At 40.0% G+C, this 27,875-nt stretch overlaps 1 protein-coding gene across 1 annotated transcript; it reads left to right on the top strand.

The window, feature by feature from the left end:
* Window positions 1-18: 18 nt before the first annotated feature.
* Window positions 19-27,875, top strand: LOC150090388 (uncharacterized). The gene is made up of 8 exons (XM_090369096.1): window positions 19-44; window positions 10,688-10,758; window positions 13,200-13,270; window positions 17,016-17,169; window positions 17,319-17,449; window positions 23,588-23,761; window positions 24,080-24,233; window positions 27,646-27,875. The coding sequence occupies exons 2-8, from the start codon at window positions 10,695-10,697 to the stop codon at window positions 27,873-27,875; spliced, it is 978 nt and encodes a 325-aa protein (XP_090225222.1). The 5' UTR covers window positions 19-44; window positions 10,688-10,694.

Genomic DNA, 27,875 nt, shown 5'->3' with positions numbered 1-27,875 from the left:
CTCTGCCTCTACGTCTCAGTTCTGTGAACTTGAAGCATCGAAAGGTAAGAAAAGTAAGGTAAAAATTATCACTTTGCTTAAAATTGTTGCCGAAAGAGGGACACATACAATTCAAAAAATAATTAGAGCAGTTTATTATTTAAGTGCAGTAATATTCAAAACAGTATTTCATTATTTAAGTACAATATTTTGAATTAGAGTATTTCAAAAATATTTTTGCGCTTAATGAGGACACTAAAAATATTTTTTGGTGTCCCCATAGGACACCAGTAAAACCGTACTTAACGGTTTTACTGTATTAATAAATTACGTCAGAATCATCACTAATTACAAGCATAATCATGTTAACAGCTGAATGCAATTTCGCTTACAGCATTAAGCACTATTGCCATCATCAGCATTGGATGACAAAATAGGAAACATTAGCAGTGTAATTAGGGCATGTTTCCGACAAAGCTGTCCCAGGCGTCTCTTAATAGTTCTACCACCGATTGGTACCCGCATGTTTCTGGCGAAAGTTAAACTACTCACAGTTGAACATTAGAACTCTATCATGAGTTAGTAAGAACTTATAATTTGCGTGAAATAATTCATTTCATTGACAGAATTAATATTTACATACTACAGTATTTATATTCCACCTGTATTGCAATGACTTGTAATATTCTGTTATGTGATTCTTTCACTAATGGCTTTTTTACGTTTAATTTTTATGTGGGATCAAGGTAGTGTCAGTAACGAATGATCTCTCCACACAAAAGAGCTAAATATAAAATCCATCTACTAGAAGTCCATTTAGTACACGTGGACAGGTGAATGTTGTGAATATGATAGGCGAAATATGGGTTTTCCACTCTTGACGAGTACTGGTACGGGTGTTCAGGATTGCGACTTTCTGGAGTTCCTTGTATATGTTCTCTGGGAGACCTATTGCTGCTAAGCTGCTATGAAGGGTCTTTGGCACCTTATCGGTGGTTCACACGATGATCGGGATGGTCGTTACTTGTTGCATATGCCACATCTCTTTGATCTCCTGTCTTAGGTTCCTGTACTTCCTGATCTTTCCCTCGTGGGTTTTCTGGAGGTTGCCAGTGTTGGCGGGTTATGCCGGGTTATGCCGGGTCTGTTGTGCAGGAGTGTCTTATCAGTTATTATGGCGCGGCCCCAGTACAACTTGTGGGTTGGGGTCCTAGTGCGGCCTGGAGTTCCTATTTGTAATACGGTACACTTCCTTTGATCAACTGGTATTTCCTCGCTAGCTTCTGATGTATTCTCCTGAGGACCTGGTCGTGTCTGCCAGTGTACTCTGTCTGGGTGATCACCCTGCACCCTGTGGTGGTGATGTGTTGGATCATTTCTGCGGCCAAGCGGCATCGTCAGCATGTGTCATTTGACACTCCGGGCTCCTTCGCGAAGTATTTTTTATAGTTTTTTGTGTTGATTACCTGGTCTTGGATGGCGAACACAAATCCATCAATCTCTGGGAAGAGCGTTCTGCTCGTGAATCATGCGTTCGAAACTATTTTATCAATGTGATGGAGTTCATTTTAATGGGAAGATAGAGCTTGATGGAGATCAATCTTCCTTATGGCCTTGTAGAATGCTGCTGTGTTTTTCTGGCAGTAATCCTTCAGGTTAGCTATCGCTGTCTTCTGTTCCTCGATAAGGTCTATCAGGCCCATTCCTGCTTTCCGAGCTAGTATCAACCTCTCTACAGCTGACTTCAGTGGTGTTAGCGGCTCTTGGTCATCATTGTCCTTGTCTTATGACATCCTCCACCTCGGAGTTAGTCAAATCTATGATCCCGAAGGATTATGTTAGCACTGGGTCTGCATAGGTATTTATAGCTTTAACTGTGTTCCCTCGGTTCAGCTTTGCTTTGAACAGGCTTCTGAATTACTGATGGTATTTTTCGGTCAGGCAGACCTTGAATTCCTTGTATTCTAACTGGTGAGCCTGCATCATCCCAGGTATTTGTGGGTATCTCCCTCTGTCATTGCTTCGATCTCTTTACCTGTGTACAGCTGATAGTTTCAGCCGACTAATTTTCCCTAATGCAATTCGTGGGTCTTGCATTTGTCTAGACCAAATTTCACCCTGATATCATTGCTGAATTCTTCGGCGATTCGGAGTAGTTGCTTCTCGCTTGCCGCGTAAAGCTTGATGTCATCCATGTACATTAGGTTGAAGTGGGTGTGTACGGGTTTTTCCTTCCTTCCTTCGTTGAGGTTATATTCATACTTGCTGTTGTTGAGCATAGTAGATAGCGGGTTAAGTGCTAGACAGAACCACAGTGGGCTCAGGGCATATCCCTAAAAGATTCGTCTGCTGATGAGGATCGGTCTGGTTGTGATATTCTCCACCTGGCTGCTGGTAATTCATTTCGCTATGGCTGCTTCTAGGAAGTTGGTCACTGTCCGATTGACTTTGTAGATCTTCAGCGTCTCTATTAGCCAGCAAGGAGCCACGGACTCGAAGGCCTTGCAGTAATCGTTGTTGACTGTACACAAGTTGAAGCGCTTTTTGTAGGCTTGCTCTCTAATTGTGGCATCAGTGGTCTTTGTAATTATTTCTTGCATCCTTTCCTCTGTTCGGTCATGATGTTCGGGCTCTGCAACTATATTTTTGTCTGATCTATTTTTGACTATTCAGCTGGTCAGGATTTGTACATCGTTGGAAGACAGGTGATCGCCTTTATTTCGCCGGGTTGCTTGTATCTTGGTCTTTATCCTTCCGAAATGTGATTCCTTGAGTACGAAAGTCTGGGACTGTCTCTGGCTGACGTATCTTATCATTTGGGTAAACTGCTCTGCAAGGTGCTTCTTGTACCAGTAATTGTGGGCTTATACCAGTAAGTGAGCTTCTTGTACCAGCAATTGTGGACGTTATCTATTCCAGTTGTGGGACTTCCTGAACGCCTGTTGTACTTCTTCTTCCCAAATCTCCCATTCTCTCACATTTTATATGTCCTTGGTTTTCTTCCGTCCTAGTTCTATCAAGGGCTTGGCTGTTCCATCTTAGTTCACTGCTCCATATGTTTCGCCAGAGCTCCTCGATCGTCTTCTGCTTGGGTGGTCGGTTTCCGTCTTTTTAGTCTTGTGTGATACTACTGTAGAAAGTAGTTTTCATCAAAGATTTTTCGGTTTATTTTTCTCTGGGAGCTCTCTTTGTATCGGCGTAGTCTCTTGATGAGTGTAAGGAGGTTTTGCTTCGGTGTGTCTAATTATTCTCCAATTCTCTGATTTCTGGTATCGTGTTTGCTGTGGATGTTTTCTCTATTGAGTATGTTCTTCACTTTTCCAATCAATTTTTCACTCCTATTACCCCGTTGGCACTGGGTCAATTGGCCTATCTTGACCCTTAATGCTGCTATCTTCTGCTGAAGTCTTCTTTCCCAGGCTGGCGGTTCCTTGTTTTTTTCTGTTCTTCTACTGCTGGTCTCTCGTTTCTCTTTCATTAATCCTAGTGGCTGCTATGACAGCGCTGTGGAGATAATGTGGCATTATTTGCCGATTGAGGTGGTCTATGACTTTCCATAGCATTCTATTGGGTCTCTGCTTCGGTATCGCGTGTGTTTTTGTGGGGTCTATCCTCTCGAATTCTGTTAGGGCCTTTTTCTACTCGTCTTCTATTCTGTATATCGTGACCTCGTCTGTTTCGATTTCAGCTGCTCTGGGTTGAATTTCTTCTTACTCTTCCTCCTCTGGTTCCATGTTTCAGTATAATTGGCCGCTCACGTCCTGCTTCAGTTTTTTCAAGATTACAGGAGCTATCAGGTTATTCGTGACGATGGTCCTTCTCTGGTCTGCTATTCGTTGTTCGGTGACGTGAATATCCGGGATTCGTTCCAATCACTTGATATGTAGTCTCGACCTGTATAGCTTGGTTATTTCGTAGTATGTTCGCATGATGAAGGTATTCATTTATATGCTCCACTTCATGCGTTGGCATTTTCTTCCTTCCTGGTAGATCACTAGCGCAGTTGCGCAGGAAGCACTTCCAGTTGGTTGGCCTAGATGGCCTTGTCCTTCCCTTGTGGTGGCCATACGGAAGACACGCCACTTGTTCCACTGCTTTGCTCGGGAAACTGTCTTCGACTTTTCGAGCCGACCCCTCTGCCTAAAGCCTGAACGCGAGTGACTTTATCCTGCGCCACACTCGATGCAGTATGATTATTATTTCTCTCCGATATCATCATCCATCTATGGATTTGTACCTGTTTAGCTTTGGCTTACGTCCAGTGGTAAAGTTAGTTCTTGGGAATGACTGCTAGCGCTACCATCTGTCTCAGCCGTCATTTCGGCCTTTGGGAGGTACGTCTGCTGAAGTGACTTTCGGGATGGTTTTTTCTATTATTACTATTCTTATTATTATTGTCTGCGCGGGTAGCACAGTGGTATCGTCATTGTCCTCCCCACACCGGGTGGAAAAGGTCCGGGTTCGAAACCCGTCGATGACGCGAGGAACTTTAATGGGCTTTTTTCACTCAGTGGCTGAGTTAATCGATCTCAGGCGTAGCTAGCAAGGTTTTTCTCCCCAGAAACTGGGGTTTTTTCGTCCAGCGAAACAAACAGGCAAATCGACCATAGAACACACGCAATTTACAGACAGAAAATACGGGTTAATGTATTCAATTACGGGCAGCCCTAAAATAATAATTTTTTTTATAATAATATTCTTATTATTATTGTTGTAATTTATTACTATTATTATACCGGTCTCCCAGCGTGAAGGAGATTAGCATTAGCATTAGTATAGGCATATGATGCAAGAAAGCATGGTTATTCAGCATCAGCCAAAAAAAAAAAAAAAAAAACAACCACTACTCCCATTTCACCCCTCCGTTCGTTCGAAATACCTGTCCAGCTGAGCCTTAAATTTATTTAGGCTATCAACTTCAACAACAAGCGATGGGAGTCTATTCCACAAACCAACTGCCCGCTGGCTAAAGGCAAATTTCCGCATATCTATCCGACATCCGTCCTTCCTCAATTTGAATTTATGCCCTCTCAGGTGATTATTCTGAGCAAGAGGAAGAATCCCATCGGCATTGAGCATGCTCAAGCCATTCAAAGCCTTATACACCTCTATCAGATCACCTCGCCGATGCCTAGACTCCAGGCTCTGTAATTTGCAAAACTTAAGCCTTTCTTCGTAAGAGCAACCCTTTGTTCCATTCACTAATCTTGTTGCCCTTCTCTGTACTCGTTCGAGCAGCTCTACATCCTTCTTGAAATGAGGCCTCCAGACCTGTATACAGTACTCAAGGTGTGGCCTGACCAATGCCTTATACAAGGGAATAATCACATCCTTATCCCTGCTAGAAAAATTCCTGTATATCATTGACAAGACACCATGAGCTACTCTTGCAGCTCGTCTGCACTGCTCAGAAAACTTCATATCTGCCTGCACAATTACCCCCAGGTCCTTTTCATTCTCTACCACTGTCAGTGTAGTACCACAGAGCTGATACGTTGCTCTGGGGTTGCTGTTTCCCATATGTAGTACTTTACATTTGTCAATGTTAAACTTCATTTGCCACCTCTCAGCCCATCTGCTCAACCTTTCCAGATCCTGTTGCAGCAGCATAGTATCAGTAGTGTCCTTAACAACCCTGCCAACCTTGGTATCGTCTGCAAACTTGGACATTAAGCCTGATACACCATCATCAATATCATTTATAAATACAGAAAACAACAATGGACCCAACACTGAACCCTGAGGAACTCCACTAATAACATTAGTCCACGTTGAGCAGTGTCCATTGATTACCACTCTCTGTCTTCTGCCACTCAACCATCCCTTTATCCATAGCAGCAATTTGCCTCCAATGCCACACTTCTCCAATTTGTGCAGCAGTCTTCCATGCGCAACAGTATCAAAAGCCTTTCTAAGATCCAAATATATAATATCAAAGTTATTCCCTGCATCCAGTTCTTTTGTGACTACATCATAGTATCCAATCAAATTGGTCAGACAAGATCTACCCTTAACAAAACCATGCTGTGTCTGAGCTATAACTGAATTCTTGTCCAGATGATCCTGCAGTGCTTCTTTAACCAGTGCCTCCATTAATTTTCCTGGAACCGAAGTTAAACTAACAGGTCTATAATTACTTGTGTCAGCCTTTGATCCTCCTTTGTGAATTGGGGTTACATTTGCACATCTCCAGTCCATGGGTACCTCCCCTGAGTCCAAAGAAGCTCTCATAATTATGGCTAGGGGTTTGCTTACTTCCTTTGCTGCCTCCTTTAATATAACTGGATAGATCCCATCCACCCCTGGTGCCTTTTTTATGTTTATCCTCAGCAATTTCTCCTCCACTTTCCTCTCAGTTATTAGAAAATAATCTAGCTCACTGCCAATGTTTACTTCACCTACGACATTCCCCTTCCTGAATAACTCCTCATGTGTGAATGTAGATGCAAAATACTCATTTAGATTGTTAGCCACCTGAGCAGGATCCTCAACTGTTGAACCATCAACATCCAGTGGACCAATCTGATTCATCCCTTTCCTTCTTGAGTTTAAATAGGTAAAGAACTCTTTTCTGTTTTTCTTTGCGTCCTTTGCCAAGGATTTCTCATAATCTGCCTTTGCCTGCCTAATCTCCTTTGTGACTTGGTTACAGACCAACTTATATCTATCATAGGCTTCCATGTCACCCATTAATTTATATGTATCCCATGCATTTTTCTTCTCTGCCATATGTCTCATTAGTTCATCTGACAACCATTTAGGCCTGAACCTTGAACAATATTTCTTGGTTGGTATGTAAAGCCTGGTAGCTTCCAAGATTAGTTCCTTGAATGCTTCCCATTTTGAATTTGCTGTTGGTAACATCATCAGTTGGTCCCACTGTATAGAATTTAAATACTGTCTCAGACCGTCATAGTCGCCTTTACGAAAGCAAAAACCCTTCCCTTTGCCTCTGATGGTAGTTACCTCCTTGAGTAAATCCCACTTCAGCACACTGTGATCACTGCCACCCAGTGGTTCCTTTATCTGCAGATTCCTAATGCATGAAGAATCACTACTGATAATCAGATCAAGAGTACTACTCCCTCTAGTTGCCTCCCGAACATGCTGGTGTAGAAAACAATCATCCAATAAATCCACAAAAGCCCTGCTAGTGTGTGAGTGACCAACCCACAAATTCCAGTCAATATCTGGGAAATTAAAATCCCCCATTATAAGACTCTCTGATTTACTGGCCCATTCTATTTCCCTGTACAGTATCTTATTATACTCATCAGAGTCATTAGGCCTATAGCACACTCCTACTCTCAATTTTGATTTACCTATGCTTGTGTCACACCAAACTGACTCGACACTGCACTGTCCGGCGATGTCGACTGGCTTCACTTCCTTGGATTTTATGTGTTTTTTAACTAATAGCATAACCCCTCCTCCCCTCCTGTCCTGTCTATCCTTTCTATACACATTGTACTCCCCAAATTCCAGTTCTGCATTCCTTATATCTGTGTGACACCACGTCTCTGATATCCCAACAATATCTGCCTTTGAAGTTTTGAGCAATACCTCAAATTCATCAAATTTATTTACTAAACTCCTAGCATTGGTGTACACGCAAGTATACCTGCACTTGTTTCTATTCTTAGCTACCCTAACACAACCCATGTGTTTACTTGTATCACAATGACTTCCAGCAGTCTCTGAAATATCCTGCATCTTGTTTTTCAGATTACTTCGCTTCAGCCAAAGAGTGAATCGAACCCGGGTCCAACCACAGGGTAATCGCACCTCGTATTATTATTATTATAAGTAGTAGTAGTAGAGTACACTGGTGTGCAAAACTTAAGGACCAGTCAGGTTTTCACCTGTAGCTTCTCATAGGAGTGGTCTGGATATGAGAAAAGCATACCAAAGAAACTTCGTGAGGTACAGAAATGATGAAGGAAACAACACGACACAAAAACGGAAACAAAACGGTACAAAGGGACTTTATTCAAAAATTACAACATAGCACGGGCTGCCATGATACAGATGCATCACTGTCAAAGATGGGCAAAGGGAAGAGGTGGTCCTCAGTAGGAGATATGGCCACTCCTAACATCGATGCAGGCTTTGCACCGCCTGTCCATACTCAGAATAACGTTGTTCATAAGTTCTTGCGGTAACATCGTCCATTCCTCTGTCAGCGCCATCTTCAGCTGGCGAACATTTTCTGGTGGGTGGGGACGTGCCGCTAGGCGTCTCCCCAGAGCGTCCCATTGTGTTCGATGGGATTTAGATGGCGAGAAACGAGCAGGCTAATCCACACGAACAATGTCCTCACTTTCCAAAAGCATATCACAGCTGCAGTGCGATGGGGTGTGGCGTTATCATCCATAAACATGAACTCGGGGCCAATAGCACCTAAGAACAGACGCACATGGGGAAGGATTACCTGAGTACAGTAGCGTGCACCGGTTACAGCACCGCCTTCCAGTATCTGTAGTTGTGTACGTCCATCCAAGACAATGTCTACCCAGAAGAAAACACCTCGACCGCTATATCGATCCCTTTCAGTGATATTTGCAAAGCGATACCGTGTGCCAACCTCTCGCCAGATTAGTTGACGTCCAGAATCGCTGCTGAGACTGAATTTACTTTCATCAGTAAAGAGTACCTTATCCCACTGCGCTGCTGTCCAGTCCTTGTGTTCGATGCACCACTGTAAACGGTGTCTCCGATGGGCAGGTGTTGAAGGGATACAGCATACTGGCCTTCGAGCAAGAAGTCCACCTTTGTGGAGTCGCCTGGCCACAGTAAACCGCGATATCCTGCGTCTTGTGCTCCTGTGCAGCGGGTTTGCAATGGATCTCGCTGTCTGGTGTCAGTCCCTCTTGACCTGTATGAGTATATAGAAGTCATCATTGGGCGTAGTTTTCGTGGATGACCACGAGTGGTCCTTCGAGCAGCTGTACCTGTCGTTCAAGGCCGACCACGCACGTGAGACGATGTTATGGGAAATACCGAACTTTGCAGCCACACTGCTCGCACTTCGACCTTCCTCGATCTTCCCAATTATTCGACTCCGGGTAAAGTCATCAAGATGTTGTCTACTGGCTATTTCGTTGTCTGTACCACTGTATGAAACCAATCGAACGTCTGTAACAATCGTGCTCACCATTCGGTAATTTGCACATAACAGCTGAATTGCTGCTTTTATCTGTTTATGTGAGTCCTCGCATCACGATTAAAACTTTTGCATGTGCACCAGCTTTCTACTGAACGGCCACAGTTATGCAAATCGCCACAGGCTGTTGAGTTTGATTTTGTGGTTGTAACCTTTAGAAATAGTGTTGTCCTTAAGTTTTGCACACCAATGTAGTACCATATGATGCAAGAAAGGAAGCTTATAAAGCATCGGACAGAAGAAAAAACTTTCCACATTACCTGACCATCCTCTCCAATAATTTTTCTAGTTGTTCCTTGAATTTATTCGCACTACCCACTTCCAAAACAACAGATGGAAGTTTGCTCCAACAATAAACCATCTGCTGGCTAAAGGCAAACGTCCATACATTTATCTTGCAAATGTTTCCTGAAAAATTTCAGGATACATTATCCTGAAATCCTTGCTCAATTTGAATTTATGCCCTCTCATGTGTGTAGTCTCAGCAATAGGAAGAATCCTATCAGTATCGAGCTTGCTCAATCCATTCAGTGCCCTAAACACATCAATCAGATCTCCTTGCAGGTGTCCCCCAGATGTTGTAATTTGCCACGTCTTTCTTGATAAGACCACGCTTTCTTTCCTTCTCTAATTTCGTTGCCTTTCTCTACATCTGTTTCAGCAGATCTACCTCCTTCCTAAGATGAGGCCCCTAGACCTGTATGCGGTACTCCAGATGCGGTCTAACCATTGCCTTTTACAATGGGATAATCACCTCCTTATCCCTGCTAGCAAAGGTTTTGTATATTATTGACAAAACCCCACGAGCTGTCTTGGCACCCTGTCTGCACTGCTCAGAGAACTTCATATCTGGCTATATAATTACCCCCAGGTCTTTCTGATTTTCTACTTACCTGAGTGTAGTACTACATAGTTGTACGTTAATCTGGGATTACTGCTAGCCATATGCAGTACTTGCATCAATATTAAACTTCAATGGCCATTTCTCAGCCGTTCTGCCTAATTTTGTTTTAGAACTTGTTGCAGTATCTTACTCTGATTGCTGTCATTAACCACCCTGCCAACATTTGCATCCTCCGCAAACTTGGACATTAAGCCTGATATGGCTTCATCAATATCATTAATAAATAGAAAAAAAACAATACCGGATCCATAACTGATCATGGGGGAATCCACTAATAACATTAGTCCATGAAGAGCAGTGTCCATCGATAACCTCTCTTTGTTTTCTCCCATTCAACCATCCCATTTTTAAGAGAGCAGTAACTTGACCTTAATATGACATTGCTCCAATTTGTATAGCAATATTTTTGTGCAATAATATCAAAAGCTTTCCTGAAATACAAGCACGTGATGTTAAGAAGTTTAAAGCAACTAGAAATTTATAGTACAAAAGGTGTTATCGATAGTCAGTAATATAGTTAATAAATAGTAAAAAGAGTATAAAGAGTAAAGAAACTAAAGAGTTAATAAAGATTTCGCAAAAGCAGAAATTTAATTTATTTTTGCATTGCCCTCGAACAATAATTAATATTTTTCTTTCAGAATAGATATGAAGACTATTGCCATTTTTGTGTGCTTCCTGCTGGGAACTGCTTTTGCTTCCCCTGTGGAATGTAAGTACCTCTTGGGTTTAATATTTTTATAGTGTGTGTACGCAAATTATGCTTTAGCATTTGTAATATAACATAAAAATAATTTCCTCTTTATACTCCGTGATAACTACATAGGGTATAGGAAGTTCACAACATAGAAAGTAATTAACAGTGACGTGGACTTAAACCACGGGCACTTAAATCTATCCGCTCCTTTAGTTTAAAAAAATATAATATTAGTATTAGTATTAGTATTAGTATTAGTATTAGTAACGGCCGTATGGTGCAAGAAAGCCTATGGCTTATGCTGCACCAGCCAAAAAAAAAAAAAAAAAAAAAAAATCCGAACAAAACAATGATAAAAACAAAAATTAAATAAATAAATAATAATAATTAATAAATAAATAAAAATAATAAAATGAAATTAAAAATTAAATAAAAAGGAAATTAATCCTATCATCCTATGCGCTTCCCTTACCCGAAAGTACTATCCAGATGACCTTTGAATTTCCCCAAACTGTCGGCCTCTACCACCCATGAAGGCAACTTATTCCAGTAATTTATAACTCGCTGGCTAAAATAAAACTTCCTGCAGTCCAATCTAAACATTTCCCCGCGTAACTTGAATTTATGTCCCCTAGTTCTAGCATCATTTATAATCTTGAAAATTTTGTCCTCATTCATTTTACTGATGCCTCTCAGAGCCTTAAACACCTCAATCAAATCTCCTCTAAGGTGTCTAGTTTCCAAACTCTGCAACCCACATATTCGAAGTCTTTCTTCATAAGGACGCCCTTTTGCCGATCTCACCAGGCGAGTTACCCTTCTTTGCACCCTTTCAAGAAGCTCGATGTCTTTCTTTAGGTGCGGTCTCCATACTTGAACACAGTATTCCAAGTGTGGTCTAACATAGGCCTTATATAATGGGATTATCACGTCCCTATCTCTACTTGCAAAAGTTCGATAGATCATCGATAGGACACCATGGGCCTTCCTTGCAACCTGTTTACAATGCTCAGAGAATTTCATGTCTGACCGTATCGTAACACCCAAGTCCCTTTCCTCCAGTACTGGGTTTAGTTGAACTCCACCAAGTGAATAAGTTATTTTGGGATTACTGTTTCCCAGGTGTAATACCTTACACTTTGTTGGATTAAAGCACAGCTGCCATTTTTCTGACCATTCTTGAAGTCTATCTAGGTCTCTCTGAAGAAGCTCAGCTTGACAGTGATCATTAACTACTCTACCAATTTTAACATCATCTGCAAATTTAGACATCACGCCCTCTATCCCTTCATCAATGTCGTTTATGAAAATTAAAAACAACAGTGGTCCTAATACTGATCCTTGGGGAACCCCACTTCTTACATCAACCCAATCTGAGGAATAGCCATTTATCACAACCCTCTGCCTCCTGCCCTGAAGCCATCCTTCTATCCATCTAAGGATTTTCCCAGTGATTCCAACCTGTTCCAGCTTATAAAGCAACCGCTCATGTGGGACTGAGTCAAAAGCTTTGCTGAAATCTAAATAAACAATGTCGAAATTATTCCCTAAATCCAACTCGTGAGTGACCCTTTCGAAATAGCGAACCAGATTTGTTAAACATGATTTTCCCTTTACAAAACCATGCTGAGTATCCTTGAGAATTTCAATTCTATCCAAATGATCCTGAATTCCACCCTTGATCAATACCTCCATGATTTTCCCTACTACTGAAGTCAGACTGACAGGTCGATAATTTCCAACTTCACTTTTAGAGCCACCCTTATGTATGGGAGATACATTTGCACTTTTCCAATCCAAGGGAATCTCCCCAGAGTCTAGTGATGCTCGCATAACCAGCCTCAGTGGTTCAATGCACTCGCTTGCCGCCTCTCTCAAGATTATAGGGTATATTCCATCAACTCCAGGAGCCTTACTAGTCTGTAGGCTCGAAAGTTTTTTCATTAAATAATCTTGGGAAATTTCAATATCATTAATTACATATTTTTTAACTTCGCTCCCACAATTTCCCATTGCCACAAAAGGCTTTTCATTTGTAAATATCGATGCAAAATAACTGTTGAGTTCATCTGCAACGGCAGCTGGTGTATTTATTACTATCCCCTTTCCCTTACGTAAAGGTCCGATCTGGTTTGTCCTGCTCTTCTTGGCATTTATATATGTGAAGAATTCTTTATCCCCCCTCTATATACTTTTTATGATGTGATAAAAGCAATATCAGTTTTTAAAAAAAAAAACTGATACAGGTCAAGGAAATTTCGCATTTAATTTAATTAAAAAGTAATGTTAAATTAAAAATTTTATTTAAAAAATTAAATTAATTTAATATTATATTTAGCTCAATTGTAATTTAGATTATATTTAATTAAATAACATTTAAACAGTGGTTTAAATTTATTATTATCTAATTTCCTGAAGGGAAAGTCCAGTTAAAATTATATTAATTTATTCAACAGACCAGCTAGATTTTGAATTCCATGGCGTGGTGGACACTTTGAAGGAATTTGGATTAAATGTCATAGCAAAGGTAAGGAACCTTACAAAAATATTTTGAATTGAAAATTGTAAAGACCAATCGATCGTACTAAAAATATAACAAAGGTTTTTCAACATTTTTAATTTATTGATCCCTTCCCCAAAGTTTGGAAATTATGTTTGAAAAAAGAGGAATTAAAAATAAGAGATGTAATTAAAAATATTAATTTTAATTTCATCAGCCTGCCGAGCAAATTATACATTGGTAAGGTATCATTTGAAGCTGCTGGAGAGCTCTTCAGTCCATGAATAAGCTTTCAGAATACAGCAATTTTCAAAACTTTCTGGCAACGTCGGAGGGGATTTGTATTTATTTCTCGACGAAATTAGCACAAAAATGTGCTTATTTTGGAGTGAAACTCGATGACCAAGATAAACAATGAGCTGCACATAAAGTTTGTGGAACCTGTATTGAATTGTGTATTGAACATGGATTGTGGAAAAATGGTAAAAAGAATGCTATGCCATTTGCAATTTCCATGATTTGGGGGAAAAGGGGTAAGCACTGGGATGTCAAGTCTGGCCAAAGAGGGTCAGCTTGTTACCTAGATCAGAGACCATAGTTCATAAACACTAGTAGGCCCCAAAACTGTTCTCCTTCCACCCTTGTAAACTGGGTTTGAAAACTGGGTTTGTAAACTGGGTTTCATCAAACCCAGTTTCATCAAACTGGGTTTGATGAAAGCGTTTCAGAAAGATTTAGCACAGGAAGGTCCCTGATTCAAGTGCCTCTGTACTAAATTCACATCGATCAACCAAAAAAAGATATTTTTGTTGGATCTCAAGTTCGAAAACTGATGAAGGGCCGAGATTTTGAGGGAACTATGAATAAAAGAGAAAAACAGGCATGGTTTACCTTCAGGTCTGTTGTTGAGAACTTCTTAGGGAAAACAAGGATCCAGATTACAAGAATATAGTTGGCAAACTTCAAGAAGCTGGGCTGCAACATGTCAAGGTACATATTTTATACTCCCACATCGACTACTTCCAAGAAAATCTAAGAAGAACAGGGTGAGAGGTTTTACCGGTTTTACCAGGATATTAAAGACATGACGATGAGGTACCAAGGGAGGTAGAATGTCAACATAATGGTTGACTATTGCTGGATGCTGTAGAGTGACTGTAAAGTAGAAGGATCTGCAAGAAAATCAATGAAACAAAATTTTGATCCATCATAGATTAGGTTTTAAAATGAGAACAGTGTCTTCGGCACTGTTCACAATAAACTATTCAACAAACATTTTGTTCTGTTAATTTTGTCGAGCAGTGAATTTGAGGTGTTATGCATTAAGTACTGAAATTTTTAACACTGTACAACTACCCTTTCTTACTCAGGCCACGAACGTTTCAAATTCCCCTCGTATGTTTCTGGTTAGCATCGTTGACATGCGATTCATCTAAAGTTAGACTATGAGAGGATGCGCACAGACAGGACGTACAGAACCACGGTGGCTGAATTGTAAAAAGTGATCACATTTTGACTTGGAAGTGAAAAATTAAAATGAGGTTTAAAATGCACCAAAAATAGATGAGGTATGTTTTAAGCTGAGATGTATTTTAAAGCCAGATTTCTAAATCAAGTGCTATCTTATGTATTTGATTATGGGCACGTATGTATGTTTTTTAAGTCATGGATGGAATTAAATGCGCCAGTCGATGCATTTGTAAGTGCCCTAGTGGCCAAGCATGCCCTGAGACAAATGTAAATTAAAATGAATAAAATAAACAAATAATATTTAAGTGGCCGAAATATTGTTCTGAAAGAGTTAGAAATGCAAGGGAGGCAGTAATACTCAAACATGGTACTCCAAAAATATACAAATTGAAACTCCTGAAGGAGGGATCCCACTCGTATATGTTTTGTTTCACTTTAGTTGCGGACACTGGTGAATTCATTTATAAAACAAATGAGAGCCGTGAAACTGATAACTTTAATCCCTGTTGCAGCATTAAATATTTATTGGACTGACACTGGTGCTTGTTTAAGACAACGCTTTAGATCCGAATGACGTCACCCCTATATGATAACGTGTACTTTTAACATAGTGGCACGTGCTCAGGTGGTAGCGATGACTCGGGAGGCAGCAAATGCTTCAAAGCTTAAATGATTTTGTTAATCTACTCCTCAAAAGCTCGCTAACTTCTCTTCTTAATCGTAGATGACTGATAATACTTCATCAGCCTATCCTAGTCCTAAAGCAAACAACTGAATAAAGGGAGCGTGACAGGAACTGTATATTGCATAGTATGACACGCTATTTCTTCATGTTTAAATACACTTTGACTTTTAACTTTGTCGGCATATTATGCAATGTAGAAGAGCAAATCTCACTGGAAAAAAGGTCTTTGGAGAGAAAAAATACATATATAATAAATATACGTCTGTAAATATTCGAGCGATTTGAATTTTTTTTAGATTTCAGCAAGTGAGGACATCAATGCCTCCATTGCTCATATGTTGGTTACAATCGCTACACCTCCATATCTCGTGGACATTGTCTGAGTTCGAGTCCCATCTAGATGGGGGAACTTTTATGAATTTTTTTCACGCTATGGGCTAGTTAGTCGGCCTCTAAAGAGGATTGCATCGTTTTCTTCCCAAAAAACGCGAGTTTTTCATCCCATAATACTGACAAACCAGCTGGGGAACACTCATTTTACAGATTATGGTACACCACCTTATGGCCTTAGTTGCTTGGGCATCACATCTAAAAATATTTTTAAAATAACCAACAGTAAGAATTCGATCATGGTTAAAGGGGTGATTTTGTCGAATTGCACGAAATTGTGGAGATATATTCGGATTGGTCAGCACACCTAGTTAAATAGGAACTCTCCTCCTTAACTCCAACTGTACATCTTTGATTGTAATAATATCTTTTATATGTCGGTTATTTCTCCAGGTTCTTCTACCGCTTCTGGAACCAATGCTCAGTTCTGGACAGTCATTACAATTACCGATAGCATTATTAGCAGACCTGAAGATTATAGTATGTTAATATATCTTTACATAACAACTGATTTCGTTACTAGCTTACCCAAAACTATACAGTTTATTTGTACCTGGTCTCTAATTATTGTAGAAACAGGATGGTAGGATGATCGAGGTCTGATACCACTGAAATTCAGCAAAGCACGTTTTCATTTTAACTATTAAGAATATATGAAATTTATATAAATTAAAGACACAGGCCGGTGTAAAGTTTGCAAGGGAGTCCCACGCCTGAATATAAATTTTTACTCAAGCAACTGATGGTCATCACTACTGCGAAGATTCCTCGAGTTATTCAAAATTTAAATCATGATGTTTATACACTTTCCCTTGTAACTGACCTCATAAATGCCCTCATGGGTAGCACGGTAGGTAGAATCGCCGTCCTCCCCACACCAGGTAGAATCGCCGTCCTCCCCACACCGGGTGGAAAAGACCTGAGTTCGAAACCCATCGATGACGGGAGGAATTTTTATGGGTGTTTTTCACAACTTATCTGAGTTAGTCGGTCTCAGGCGAGGGGAGCATGGGTTTTTATCCCCGGAAACTCGAGGTTTTCGTCCAGCAAACAGAAAATCGAGTTCAGAACACAATTTACAGACAATATACATGGAGCAACATGTCCTTAGTCGCCGATGCTCCTAAAACCCAATAACAGCAACCTCATAAATGCATTTTCTATTTGCAGTTGAGCAACTGAGAATACAAAACTCTAGGACTAATTAAAATGCTCTGTATTTTCCAGATGATTACTCTCGCTACCAAACTTGAGCAGGCACTTATTGAGGTGAAAGACAGTCTACTTGACGATGCAAAACCGATGCGTGATTTATGTGACCAGCTACTGGAAGAGCTTAAAGACATCATTCGGGAACTCCAAGATTGGTACAAAGAAAGAGGTGAGAACCTTGTATCCAAAGGAAGTTTACTTTGAAATATTATATAAATCAGAATATAATTACATATTTCTTATTTACACTCAAAAAAGCAGGATTTGCATCGTAATACGAGTCTGCCATGTTTTACCATCACTTCTTTTTTTCTACAGAAAAGACTGCATACGGTTTTGATATTCTAGACACGTTGACTGACCTTACTGGTGGCACCAGCATTGGTACAGCTCTCCGACTAATCCGCCTGGCAAATAAAGTCATTAAATTCTTCAACGATCTCAAGATGGTGAGTTTCCTTAATGATAATTTGTATTAATGCCTTTCTAAGAGATGTAAATATTCATTTAACGCCAATTTTCTAAAAGTTATTGTTACAGGCATGCATTAACAAACCCTTGAAATCACTGGACACACGAATCCGCTAAGTATCGATAAGAGTCATTCGTGCCATATAATTCATATGTTAAGAACTAACTATGATTTAAAAGTAATCATTCTTATTTTAAAATAAGAATTATTAGTTATAAATAGTAATGACATCAGTTTTTAGCCTATTTTCCAGAAATGGAAATCATGTTTATAAGGTCACCATATGTCTTCTTCTCTTAGCTACCAACGCAAACCCCACAGGAATATTTGCATTTACAGTTCGATTCAAACCAAATTTATAATTCCATTAATCATTATAACTTATATTTATGGAAAACGGCAGAGATACCTCTTATTAGAATGAATTACAGTAGAATAACAGTGATTACAAGAAATGAAAATCACAATGGAAGAATGGACAGCGAGGGTCGTGGTATCGAGTATTTCCACCCATTTTGTCATATGTCTTTTCAAGGTCAATGAAAATCAAGGTCAATCAAAACAAATTATGACAGCTGGTTCCCTCTGGTAACTGTTCCAGGAAGTTTGACATCCTAGAGATAAGTTAACAACGTCGTGCAACCCTTTACATTGCCCTTTGTAACAATGCAATACAAAGCATTGCCCTTTGTAGCAAGTGTGCTGGCGACATCTTTTAGCAAAATAGTGCCCGTTCACATACTACTACGATCTCCAAATTGGTCCTCAGTAATTTGAACGCTAAGCCATGGTCAACCATGTCCCTAGGTTTATCTCCGCTCATTTTTGGAACATGCTAGGATGGCGTGTAATGGCCATCAGCAACCAGCATTAACCATTCAGTCGCCTTTACGGTCCGGTTGCAAGGTGCATAGTGGACTGTGTGTTTCTTTGCTTCGACGTGTAGCAGTGTATATTGCTAACCATGGGGTGTTACACTGGGTGGACAGAAATCATGGTATACCTACCTAGTAACGGGTACGCCCATCTTTCGCCAGGATAAGGGCAGTCACACGACGAGGCATTGAGTCCACTAGTACACGAAAGCGTTCCAGAAGTATTTCCACCCATGTTTGCTGCACTGCTGTCCACAATCCCCTCGCATTCCTGGGTAGAGGATCCAAAGCTCGAACGGACCTTTCCACAGCATCCCAAAAATGCTCCACAGGGTTCATGTCCGATGAACGGGGAGGCCATTACATGCTGGTAAAATCTGCGGAATGCTCTTTGAACCATGTTCTAGTCGCCACGGCTCTGTGGGGAGGCGACTGTGCTGCTGGAAGAATTCATTGCCCTATGGGTGCATGATGACCATGAAGGGATGCAGATGGTCCGCAAAGATGGATACGTAACCTGGATCGTTCCGAGATGCGTCTGGACGTACCAGAGGTCCCAACATGTGCCAGTTGAACACGCCCCAGACCATTACCGACCGTCCACCTGCCTGAACAGTTCTTTGTTGCCATGACGGACGCATACACATACACCTGTATTTATCTTCCTCTTCAAGAGGAGTGTTTCCATTTACAATGGGTTTCCTCAGCCTGCAAGTTATTTTTGAGAGGAATTTTTTGCCGCCATAAAGTGCAGTTCAAGGTGTCTTGGTCAGTTAAACCTCAGGCTGTCATGCACTCCCGTACTCCATTCATCTATGTCGTCCTACGTCTTCCTCTTCTCCTTCTTCCAGGAGGTATCCATTCCAGGAGAGCATTTGGATATCGGGATTCTTCATCCGTTTTACGTGTCCATACCATGTTAAACGCCTTTCTTTGATAGTGTCAATAATATTATTTTTCACGTCCATTTTCTCTCTTATGTCTTCATTCCGTTTTCTGTTTCTTGTAGAAGTTCTTGCTGAGCGTCTCCAAAAATCGATTTCTGTGGAGAGCAATTGTTTTCCCCTTGCCTGTTTAACGTCCAGGTTTCCGCTCCATACAATAGAAGACTTTTTACAATCGTTTTAAATATACGTTTCTTTGTTTATTTAGAATATTTTTGCTCCACAGAACAGAATTTAACATGCCGATAGCCTTTCTGCCGTCTGAAATTCTCTTATTGATCTCTGCTTGGGATGATCCATCACTTTGTAAGATTGATCCCAAATATTTGAATTTATCGACTTGTTTGATTTTAAAACCTTCAATATTTAGAATGTGTCCTGATCCGGAAGACATTTCAGTCTTGCTAAAATTGATTTTTAGACCCTATCGTTTATATTCCTCAAACAATTTACGATATGCATAGTCTGCATCTTCTAAGGCTTGTACTATTACAACCTGATCGTCTACAAAAGTAAATTGCGAATATAGATGATCTTATTGATCAGCAATCCCATTTTAGTGCATTTTTTTGACCAGGATCTTAGGCAGATGTCGATATAAATTGTGAAAAGTGTTGGTGACATACAACAGCCTTGTAATAAGCCTTTTGAAGTGTGGAATTCAGATAACAAAGAAGATCCCACTTTATTTCTGCATCTTTTATTCCTGTAAATTGTCTTAATAATGTTACTCAATTATCCACCAATATTTACCTCTTTCAGTTCTTCCCATAAGAGTTTTCTTGGAATACTGTCATATGTCTTTTCAAGGTCAATGAAAATCATAAAGATTTCTTTTCCTTTCGATTGGCATTTTTCAAGGATCTGTCGCACTGTTGAGATATGGTCTATACATGACCTCCCGGCTGAAAAACCACTTTGTTCTTCTGACACCTTGATTCAGGCTTCTAAATGGTTCCTGATCCATTTGCCAAGAATCTTTAACAGAGGGTTCAGAATGCATATTCCTCTGTAATTTGAACAGCTTTTCCGATCACCCTTCTTATAAATTGATGTAATATATCCTGTTGTCATTTCTTTCGGCTTTTCTTCTCCTCTCAGTATACCATTTAACAGTTTTTGTATCAAAACAGCTCTTCCTACCTCTTCCTGCGTATTTCAGAAGTTCCATATAAACTCCTCCACGTCCAGGTGATTTGCCATTCCTTCCCTCCTTTAGTAAGAGTTCCACTTCCCTAACAGAAACTTTTAAGCCGGAGTCTTCTTCACCGAAATCCTCCACCGTCTTGAACTCTTCCCGGTCTTCTTTTAAAAGGCCTTCATAGTACTTCATCCAGTCTTTCAAAGGTATTAATTGCAAACCAGCGTTGTGTTTATTCTATTTTTTCAAGTCTATAAGGTCCTTCCACGATTCCGCTGATCGCTTGAAGCCCAATTTGCTATTAATAGTCGCGCATTTCCTTTCTTGTTCTTCATTTTTTGCTTCTACTCTCAACCGATTGGCTATTTTCTTCTTTTCAACATTTTCCTATATGCATCATTCCTTTCACCCAGCCATTTCTGATATGCAAGTTTCTTTTCCTCTACAGCAGCTTTTACTTTCTCTGTAATCCATGTCTTTTTTGGTCCTTGGCTCTTCTTTTTGCTTAGGATTTCATGAGCTATTCTTTTTACAATTTTTTAAAAATACTCATAGATTTCTCCAGTATTACCTTTTATCTCTATGTTAATTGCAGCATCCAATCTCCAGGTGAAGTTGTTTCTAATGCTGTCGTTTTGAAGTAGTTGAACATTAATTCGATCCACTTGTAGCATTTCTCTTTCCCTGCATAGTTGGTTGTCCAACCTTCTTTTCTTAATCCAGTTCCACCTCAGTGTTGTCCCTGAATGTTTTGAAATAATGTAATCTACAACTGATCTAATTTAGTCTTGTCTCCTGGGACCAAGTATATTTATGGATATCCTTGTGTTAGAAAAATGTGTTGTTTATTCTCAAGACGAACTGTTAACAAAGATTGAGTAATCTATCTTTTGTTCTACAATAATCTGACAAAATTAACTCGAATTTAGCAAAAGTAAACAATTGTGTACTGCACCACGATAAACAACTTATCAAAATGCTGTCTTGATAATTCTAAATGTTCGGAATTCTGCCGTTCATATTTAGGAAGCTCTTGCTCTACTCTTCTAATTCATGTATTCCTCTTTTATAGGGTACACTTGTGAACCAAAACATTGCGCCCACCTACGTAATAGCGTGATGGGCCACCGTTCACCATGATAACCGCTTGTACCCGACTTGTGATCGACTCTACGAGACCGTAGACGGCATCCTCAGTTATCCTGGACTAGCTGTAGAGAAGGACGGCCTGAAGTTTGACAACGGTACAAAAGGCATTGGCGTGGACTGGCAAATGCTAAATTCCACCACATCCCACAAATGTTGGATGCGATTGATGTCGGCGGAATTTGGCTGTCAGGGGAGCGCACGAAATGCTTAGACACGATCCCCAAACCATTGCTGCACAATGTGGGCCTTGTAACATGAGCCATAGTCTTGGTAAGAAGAGTCGAGTGTCATCTGAATACACGGTCAACATGCAGGGCAGAACTTGATCCAAAACAATGCCGAGGAAGGATCTGGCGGTGAGGGTGTGTTCAATGCTGAGGAGGAAATCCAGTGGTGTTCATGAAAACATCCCGTAAACCATAATATCACCACCGACGCTGGCCTGTTCTCGTTCGGTCTCGGGCGTAGATAGCAAGGTTTTCCTCCCCAAAATCTGGGGGGTTTTCATCCAACAAAACAGACAAATCGACCATAGAACACACGCAATTAACAGACATAAGAGAAGCACGGCATATGAATTTAATTATTCGGGTGGCCTCATATAATTGTTTTTTTTTGCCTATTTTCGTCGAAACATGCGGTCTGATTGCAGCTGTTCGCTTGCTAGCCATTGAATACGTCCCATCTGGTGTATAAGGTATATAAAGCCTTGAATGGGTTGAGCACGCTGAATTCTGATGGGATCCTTACACTTGTTCAGATTCGTACCTAAGGGGGCATAAATTCAAATTAAGAAAAGACAGATGTAGAATAGACGTGCGGAAGTTTGCCTTTAGCCAGCGGGTTGTTAATTGCTGGAACAAACTTCCATCTGTCGTTGTGGAAGTTGATAGGTTAAATAAATTTAAGGAGGAACTGGACAGGCATTTGGAGGGAATGGTGTGATTTTTTTTTTTTTGGCTGATGCTGCATAAGCTCATACACTTGCTTTCTTGCATCACTTGCCACTACTACTACTACTACTACATCTATCGGCACGGTGGAGCTGGAACCTTGATTCATCAGATCACTCTTTTCTGTTGTCCAGGAACTTTTTCCTTGTGCCCAATTCAGGCGGAGGTGCCGATGGCATTCGTTCAATATAGGCAAATGAACAGATCGTCTACTTTGTAGGCCTATCCGAAAGTGCGTCCGCTGAGTGGTGTGTGCTCGAAATGTTTCTTTCTGCATCCTGGGGATCTTTAATTTAGGGATCGTGAGCATCTGTTTTCCTGCAAAGCTCGTGCCAACTGTCGTTCACCTCGATTGCCAATCAACCAGTGGTGGTATCCCCCATCCCAGCACGTTGGGTGGTTGTGTGTCCCTCTTCAGACCATTCCCGTCACACTTTCTCTTGGCGACCCTCTTACAACTGACAGTGCTGGCTGTTGCTGAGATGCTGGCGCGGAAAACCATTCCCTATTCAAATTCCGTCAGTTCCTTCCCTTTTCCGATTGCACGGGCTTGGTATTGACAAACTAACAGGTACTGTCCTGGGCCGTCGCTGAGATGTTGGGCCGGTCTGTTACGCCACTCCTAGGTTCTGTGGGATGCGTCCACTCGTGGAGACAGGAGTGCTCATAATGTTTTGGCTCCTGAGTGTACATTCGGGAAGTCCCGTAGGCAGAAGGCAGCGGTACGTACCTACTGTTTAAAAGGTCCTGACGAAATACATTGTGATACGACGAATACTAAAAAGGTTGTTACTCAAAAGATATTACTTGAAGGAAATGGTAAAATGAATGCGGCAGTTTCTCATTTTCAATAAAAAAAATTATTCCAAAGCTGTTACAAGTTTTATAAAATCTTGTAACGGCTATGGCCATTTACTGTTAATCACAAGTAACTTATAGTCAACGGGGGGGGGGGACATAGGCACACGTAATAAGAATTTTGTTAATGAACTACTTACTCGCACTTCCAGTTGTTTTTCAGATTATTATTATTTTTTTTTTTTATATTTCCAGATTTCTCCAAGATTGGAAGATACACTGAACAGGATTATTGTGCATATTTCAGCTCAAATTCAAGCTCTAATGGACGAATTGCTTGAGGAGGTTGGTCTGACAAAGATGGCTGCTGTTTCCCATAGCGTGGTGGGAGATACAATGGACAAACTAAGGGAGTTCTTTCATGACAAGGTAATTTGTTGCTTATTTTTCATTGCACAATACAAACAAATAAACAGACTACAAAATACATGCAGTTTTCTGCATGTATTCTGTAGCCATCTTGGTGTTTATTGCAAAATAGTCAAACCCATGCGTTCAATCTTCACGAAGATTAATCAGATTATAAATTTTTAAAAGTTATTTGCTGTTAGAATTAGGACAATTTAAGGAGTCATAACTTCCTTAAATAATTTTTTGTTTTGATTCTCTCTGTCTTTCTCTGGACAGATAGACAGAATGATAGCAAGTTGCGCTGCAATTAATCTAAACGATGTTTGTGGTTTTCAGGTAATAGCTCTGGTTGAGTTTATCAAAGATCTTCTCCACAAGATTGAAAGTGCTCTTCCCGATGGAATCCATTACATAAAAGACTGGATTGCCGATATCAGAGAAGACATCAAGGACATCGTTAATGACTTTACCGGCAAAAAAGTGGTAGCAAGTAAGAATATTACTAATCACACTAATAAGAAATCTCACTAAAAATCCAAAGTACTCTAAAATATAAAGATTGAAATTAAAATTGTACATTATCTTCGAGTGAAATATAATTAGCATAGTTTACATTGGATTGCAACAAATTATACAAAATTGCACACAATTCAGGAGATCGTTTTTTAAGCCACGATGATCTTTATATCGTATACGGTACGCCACGAGCCAAGGCAACAGCAAGGATTAGGTGTGTTAAGCACTAAGTTTATGGTTTGTAGATACTGTAGGATACAAATACAGACATTCATCACTTTCACTAATTCTCAAAGTACTTCATAACAATTTTCTTGCACCGGATCGTTCACCTTCACAATTGCTACATCGTTTAATACTATTGCGTGTACAAAATTTCAGTGCTTACGCAGGTCGTCACTACCACACTCCTTATATTGCCTTGCAAACCCTTCCTCGCAATGTTTCCTATAAAGATTTGCATACAAAGAAGGATCCTCACGTATAGTACAGTGGTTACTATTATCATCCTCCCCACACCAGGCAGAAATGGCATGGGCTCAAATCCCATAAATGACGCGTGGAATTATGGAACCCTTCAAGGACACATGTCACCTAAGCAAAGAGACTGTAATGTGCAAAGTTTATCAATGAAGGGTCTGACATTTTGGTTAAACATTCCGACTGTTACCTCCAAAGGCAGTGCTGATCTCCACCTTTCATCGCTATGCAGATGGGCTGCTCTGCCCTGGAGCTCGAAGATTCACAATTCCTTTCATCATATAGCTCCTTAGAATCCGCTGACGCCTCCATGAGCTACATGATTGTTCGGATTTTATTAATTCATTTCTTGGTGGCACTCACCACAGGAAAAGGGTGCGCCCTTTGTTTATTGATTCATCATCCTTTATGCTAATTTTGCTGTAGTTTCATCTGGTTGACATCTGCTGATATCTATTAAACAAGATTGTGCTGTGGGAAAGATTCTGCCAATCTTCCTTCAGCATGTGGAATGGACACCACGTCTGTATCAGAAAAGTTAATTCTATTGTCTTTGCTCTGAGCTCTTCCTTCAGGTGATTTTTTACCTCCATATGGGATTGACCAACTCGGTGCTGTGATTTATGCTACCTTTACATCTCCATGATTGACTTCTCCATAAAAGAGCGGTCTTAGAAGAGTAGTCTAGCCTTGTAAATCAAGGCGAATTCAGTTTTATTTACTCTAGCATAAAATATACGACAAATACCCCAAAACGTTAAAATAAAAGTTATTGGTTCATATCCTGTATATATAAAGTCGATCATTTACTTGAGCATCTTTTTAGCAATCACTCGGTATACAGCAACAGTAAAGTTAAAGCGCTGCGACTGGTTCAATCGTATCATGCTTCGTGGAATTTGGAAGGTGGAAAAGTATTCTGGAACAACCAATCCCAATATACGCTGTTTTCAGTAGATGGAAGAACTTCGGTGTAGTTCTATTCCATAGAACATTTTGAAAAGGATGCGCCATCCTATTCATCATACGCATGGAGCCCTATGGTTATAGTTGCTGATGCGCCAGAAAAATTGAAGCAAACACCATCTCAACCGTGACGCTCAGTGGAAATTTGGTTGTTTATGCCTACTTTTCGTGGCATGCCCCTCTTTTTCTTGTGGCACGACAACCCTGTTTTGAGGTGGGTGAGGGGAAAAGAAACCGTGCAACCCTCGCTCGAGACTGATTAACTGGGATTCTCATTCTCTTGATGTCTTAATACCTTTAACATAATGTATAGCTTGTTTCCTATTGTTGAATTGGGTAGACAAATATCTAAGCGGGTTTACATCATAATTATATTCTTTGATCAATAGAATATTAAAGCAAAGGCGACCACAGTCCGTATGAAAAGATTCGCAAATGTATTAGACCTAGTCATGTTGGAGAAAAAAACAATGAACCAATGAGTAACATTTCATTGTTTGCGATCAATCTGTATACAATCAACATGAAGATCCTAAGCCAATATACGATCTTGTTTGGCGAGTGTCAGCAATTTAAAATACTTGAAGTAATCAGTAAGTGGCGATCTGAGAAGGACGTCTTTTCAAGAAACATTTAATCATTTCAGTCTGAATATGTTGCAGTTGTTGTTTATTTAGAAATTCGTTATGGCGCTGAGATGAAAAATTCCAGTCCAGGCAAAAATAAAGAAATACAGAAAAAGCGTGTTATTTTACGGAAGTACTAAGAAAGTCTTTTAATAAAAACCAAGAGTTTTAAAAGCATGTCGACTGATATATTGAATGTGCAAAGTAACGCGACCATCTGAGGAAATATATATTTCAAGGTCTCTGATATTAAACACCATGTTTATATTTTGTAAGGCATATGTGCGCGCGTATATGCGAGACGGAAACATGAAAAAGGCGTAAAAAATAATAGGTAGGACCAAAATAACCTGGACTTCTCTCTTTGAGCGAAGGAACTGATGTACCGCATGAAGGATCTAATGGCTAGCGTACATGCCACTTGGGCTACTGCACATGCTGGTATATTGCAAAATGCAGTTTAATATACTTTGACATGCAGAAGCCTGTTATGAAATGTAGGGTGGTCACTTCGAAAATTTACTCCTCAAGCGATTGGTCGAATGGTATCTTGTAAAGAAAATGTTCTTCAATGTAGGCTGCAGTTAGCCGATCTCAGGCGGAGGGAGTAGAGGTTTCAGTCGTGAGTTATATCGGGTTTTTCAGCCCGAAAAACGTGGAAACCAGCCTGTGAAGATACGCAATTTACACACATGGCATGCAGAGCCCGTGCCATTAACAGAGTTCTTCATTAGGGAAACCAGAATGCCATTGTCAGGGATCCAGGTCAGTATATCCCATGCGCTTATTATTAAGGAACAATGGGAATACATGGGTTAATTAATCTTAAAATAACACTCCAATCTTGTGTTTTCTCCTGTAAACATGTTTTTGCTGCATCGCGAAGTGACTATTGGGAGAAGTATCAATTTCTTCGTCATAGTCATTGATACTTGGGCCACTTAGTAATTAATACAGGAATGTAATATTACATGGTTCTACGAGTATAAACTGAATTGCAATTACAATGGATAAAATAGGTTTATTTAATTTCATTTATTTCCGTATTGTCTAATCTTTGACATAGTCTTTGGGGGGGACTGAGCACACTCATTCGTACTCGAAATGACAGACTTAACAGAATAAACTTTCTGTTTATACTCTATATATATAGTATCGAAGGAATTTATGATTTTGGTTATTTACAAGAACTCCAGCATACTTTGCCAATGATTTAAACTTAAGCATATACAGTACCTTATTTTTAATTCGTACGCAATATATCTTATTTTAACCTGTTTTGTGCTTTCTAATATTAGGTTTTTCTTCACTTAGGTTACGATTTGTTGTTTGACATGTTTGAACGTTTTGCTAAAGGCAACAAAGAACTCGAAAAGATCGTCAAGGTTATCAAGGTAATCAAGAAAGTTAACCATTTAATCAGCGAAGTCAGGAGTAAGTTTCCACTAACAGAAAAGATACTTGGCAAGATTTTCGATAAATTTGTACAAATGGGCAAAGATTTCGCGAAGCATGCGATGGAAAGCTTGCTCCATCTGAACTAA

Source organism: Mastigoproctus giganteus, chromosome 2 (assembly GCF_048544385.1).
Source record: "Mastigoproctus giganteus isolate SK-2022 chromosome 2, ASM4854438v1, whole genome shotgun sequence".
Classification (NCBI taxonomy): Eukaryota; Metazoa; Arthropoda; class Arachnida; order Uropygi; family Thelyphonidae; genus Mastigoproctus; species Mastigoproctus giganteus.
Note: the sequence above shows the minus strand (reverse complement) of the source record. Positions and strands in the feature narration are given on the sequence as shown.